The sequence below is a fragment of the Limulus polyphemus genome, unplaced genomic scaffold, assembly GCF_000517525.1.
Source record: "Limulus polyphemus unplaced genomic scaffold, Limulus_polyphemus-2.1.2 Scaffold3521, whole genome shotgun sequence".
Lineage (NCBI taxonomy): Eukaryota > Metazoa > Arthropoda > Merostomata > Xiphosura > Limulidae > Limulus > Limulus polyphemus.
In genome coordinates this window covers 28,591-32,922 of record NW_013669131.1, presented here as the reverse complement: position 1 = coordinate 32,922, position 4,332 = coordinate 28,591, and the positions used below count along the sequence as shown (strand labels likewise).

Genomic DNA, 4,332 nt, shown 5'->3' with positions numbered 1-4,332 from the left:
CGTTACACTAACCCTAAGTTTCATCAGAACAGAGAGGATATTAGAGAGAAAATCATCATTTATATCATGAGCTTCCACACCTCGTTATACTAACCCTGAGTTTCATCAGAACAGAGAGGATATTAGAGAGAAAATCATCATTTATATCATGAGCTTCCACATCTCGTTATACTAACCCTAAGTTTCATCAGAACAGAGAGGATATTAGAGAGAAAATCATCAATTATATCATGAGTTTCCACATCTCGTTACACTAACCCTAAGTTTCATCAGAACAGAGAGGATATTAGAGAGAAACTCATCATTTATATCATGAGCTTCCACACCTCGTTACACTAACCCTAAGTTTCATCAGAACAGAGAGGACATCAGAGAGAAACTCGTCAATTATATCATGAGCTTCCACACCTCGTTACACTAACCCTAAGTTTCATCAGAACAGAGAGGACATTAGAGAGAAACTCGTCAATTATATTATGAGCTTCCACCTGAGTTTCGTCAGAACAGAGAGGACATCAGAGGGAAACTCTTCCATTATATTATGAGTTTCCACACCCTGTTATACCAACCCTGAATGTCGTCAGAACAGAGAAAAAAATCAAAAAGAAACTCTTCCATTATATTATGAGCTTCCACACCTTGTTGTAGTAACCCTGAGTTTCGTCAGAACAGAGAGGACATCAGAAGAAAACTATTCCACTATATTATGAGCTTTCACACCTGTTGTACTAACCCTGAGTTTCGTCAGAACAGAGAGGACATCAGAAGGAAACTCTTCCATTATATTATGAGCTTTCACACCTGTTGTACTAACCCTGAGTTTCGTCAGAACAGAGAGGACATCAGAAGGAAACTCTTCCATTATATTACCCAGGAGAGACAAAGAATTCAAAGTAGCATTTACTCCATAGAATGCTGAGCTTGACAGGTGTGTGATCTTGTTTCTTTCTAGATTTATGACTGCTAAACTTGACATGTTTTTTAAGCTTCCAGGCTCAATACGTGAAATTCCATTCTGTCCCAAGTTCAGAAAGGTCAGCATTTTAAGTGTTTTTATGGCAGGTGGCAACTCGTCCAAACCAGTGTCGCGAAGATTTAAGTTCGCCAAAGAGTCCTCGAGACCACGAAAGGCCTGTTGTGAAAGAACAAGTTTTTTATTGTGGTCCAACTTAAGGGTGTCAAGTTGGAGGTTTTGAAAAGCACCATCAGAGATGAATGAGATTTTATTATTGGAGAGATCTAGTAGTTTCAAGGAAGTCAGTCGGTTTATCTGCTCCATGGGTACTTCAGATAAAATATTTCCCTCAAGGTTCAAACTGCTCAGACCTTGCTCTAATCCTTGGAATGCGTTCTTTGAGATGTTTACAATATTAGAGTACACTATATGAAGGTTTCGTACGTCAAGATAACGGAATGTGTCGTTAGATAGAGATGATACCGTTGCGTTTTTTATGTTCAGGAGATCTATGGGAACATTTCGAACTGTTTGCCTTAAATCTGCCATCAGATGTGTGAGATTCACCAGACTGCATTGAACAGAAAGCCTTTGTACATTGTTATAGGCGCAGCTACAGTCGGTGTGACGATCCGCTATCTCTTGTGACCATGGGCACTGTGCACAAACTACGAAAACCGTTGTGCTTAAAACTAATCCAAAGCAAAGGAACGTCATGACTGTCAACCAGCTTCTTATTTGTCGATGATTAAGACCTGAAAACAAAGGAAAGAAATAGTCTTAGCGACAACCAACGGCACTTTAAAAATAAAAGATAACAACCTATAAAACATCAAAATGATAAACTGTTGACTAACTTGTAATTACATAATACACGGGGACCAGGCGTAGCCAAGTGGATAGCGTGCTCCAAACGTGAATCCAAGGGTTTCATTTTTCGTTTCCTGTTGCCCTGAACTTTGAGACTGTGGGTGAGCTATAAGAGTGACAGTCAACTCCCACTATCAGATCAGACAAGAATATGTAATATTTAGGCATACCATATGGTTTTCTACTTGCATATAGCAATATAACAATTTTAAAAAAATATTTATGCTTTTCCAATGCAGTTTTAGCATAAACAGTTGGTCCAAAACCAATGAAGTTCTATTGTTCTAGCTGCTTTATGTTCAACAGAAAATAAAATCCACTCCGCCCAACGTGATGATTCGATACATCCATGTTGAAAGGGTAAAGACTTCAACGTTCTTTGCTGTATGTTATAGTCAACAAATGGTATGAAAATATGACCAATCACTTGGTGAAACTATCCCAAGAAAAAAAGTATAAAAGTTTTCTTGCATGATCGCAACATCTTTTCTTTACCAGTTCTACCTGGTTCCTGTTTGAGTATAGTTCTACAGAATTCCGAGAGAGGGAAACCTATGGAGCTATACCCTAACTTGAAAGAAGCAATCGTGTAAGATTCTACGTACGTTTTTTGCTTTTGATGGTGAATAATGATTGTGTTCACTTTTTATCAAACGTTCCAGTCTTCTTATTTTTCCAAATAGGCTTAAAACTCGGTCAAGTTACTTCACAAATTTCCTCTTCCACCCTGCTGTCATTAAGCAGACCTATGTAATATCTGCGTGGAAATCAGTCAACTTGAGAATACCACAAATATAAAAGTTGTGTAGCTTTGTGGGGAGTTCTGAACTATACAAGGAAACACAACACATGGTAATGTACATTAGTCTGTGAGTTAAAATAATATCACCTTTTTCACCAACTTAGATTGATGCTCAAGTGGTAGCAGCTGTCTATATGATTAAGTCTGAGTATATTATATGTCGGTAGATGTATTCCAAAAGCAACACAGTTTGAAAGTTAAAGAACATCAATATTTCCCAGAAAAGAAAAGGCTAATAAACATTTAATAGATTATAGAAAACATGAAAGGAGGAGTGGTGTGTTTTGGGCGTGACAACCCTACGGCGGAACCTTTGCAATAGAAATTACGACTGTCAAGATGCACAGTCGTCAGATAGAACTTGACCGAACGTGGCAACATAGAGCGTAACGATGTGGTGAGGCTTCAAAATCATTTAGGATGTACTCAACCTGTGAATCCAATCGATGTGGTGAGGCTTCAAAATCATTTAGGATGTACTCAATCTGTGAATCCAATCGATGTGGTGAGGCTTCAAAATCATTTATGATGTACTCAATCTGTGAATCCAATCGATGTATTGAGGCTTCAAAATCATTTAGGATGTACTCAATCTGTGAATCCAATCGATGTGGTGAGGCTTCAAAATCATTTAGGATGTACTCAATCTGTGAATCCAATCGATGTGGTGAGGCTTCAAAATCATTTATGATGTACTCAATCTGTGAATCCAATCGATGTGGTGAGGCTTCAAAATCATTTATGATGTACTCAATCTGTGAATCCAATCGATGTGGTGAGGCTTCAAAATCATTTAGGATGTATTCAACCTGTGAATCCAATCTTAAAGTTTAAAAAACTAAGCTGACGAAGCATGATTCTTACGTTCTTGGTAGATGAAATTTTTATGCGTTATTATCGTTCTTACTGCAAAATTATTCTTAGAACAAGTATAATTATTGCTGAGTTGCAGAACTCTGCAACACCCAGGAAAGCTAATAATAAAATTCACGGCGAATCAGAAAAAAAAAAAGAGCCATAATTCAGTCAGTCGGTGGGTCAGCGGCAAGTTTACTAACTTAAAAAGCAAACATCCGGGGGTACGATTCACCGGGGGCAGACAGAGCGCAGAGAGGTCATTATTAAGGCTTAGGCTAAAAGAAAAGAACAAACAAATAAATTTAATAATTATATTCTTTCTTACTTCTTCGTCGGAATACAATTAGTAATTTTCTAAGTTATTTGTGATGTTTTTTTAAGGCTTACAAACAGTTCAGATTATAATATTTAGATAATATTTTTAACATACGATTCAGATGTTCCAAAACAAATTACTTGTGCTATGAATCAAAACTACAAAACTAACTATCATATTTAACAGGATTTCATCCGTGACGCAGGATTCACTAATATTTGCCCAAATGTTTTGCTTAAGTTGCAGTAAGAAGAACAAAAAAAAACGTATTACAAAGTGACCACTACAAGTTCAGCATTGTCGTTGGATATTTATAATATGCAGGATAACATTAAAACACTAGACATACTATTAAAACTTCATTTAGTCTTACCTCTTTAGCTCTACATCCCGGTTCTTATGACGTCAGCATGCACAAGGACTTGAAATGCTATGAGCTTTTACAGGGAAGAGCTAAGCTTACTAAACGCCCCACCCCCCAGTGGCACAGCGGAATGTCTGCGGACTTACAACGCTAAAAACCGGGTTTCG

At 37.5% G+C, this 4,332-nt stretch overlaps 1 protein-coding gene across 1 annotated transcript in view; it reads right to left on the bottom strand.

The window, feature by feature from the left end:
- The window catches only part of LOC106469510 (leucine-rich repeat-containing protein 15-like), a 17,379-nt gene that overhangs the window by 5,342 nt on the left and 7,705 nt on the right, over nucleotides 1–4,332 (bottom strand). Inside the window, exon 2 of the mRNA XM_013930010.2 lies at nucleotides 734–1,710. Coding sequence (XP_013785464.2) covers nucleotides 734–1,710 — 977 coding nt within the window. The remainder of the gene's footprint in view (nucleotides 1–733; nucleotides 1,711–4,332) is intronic.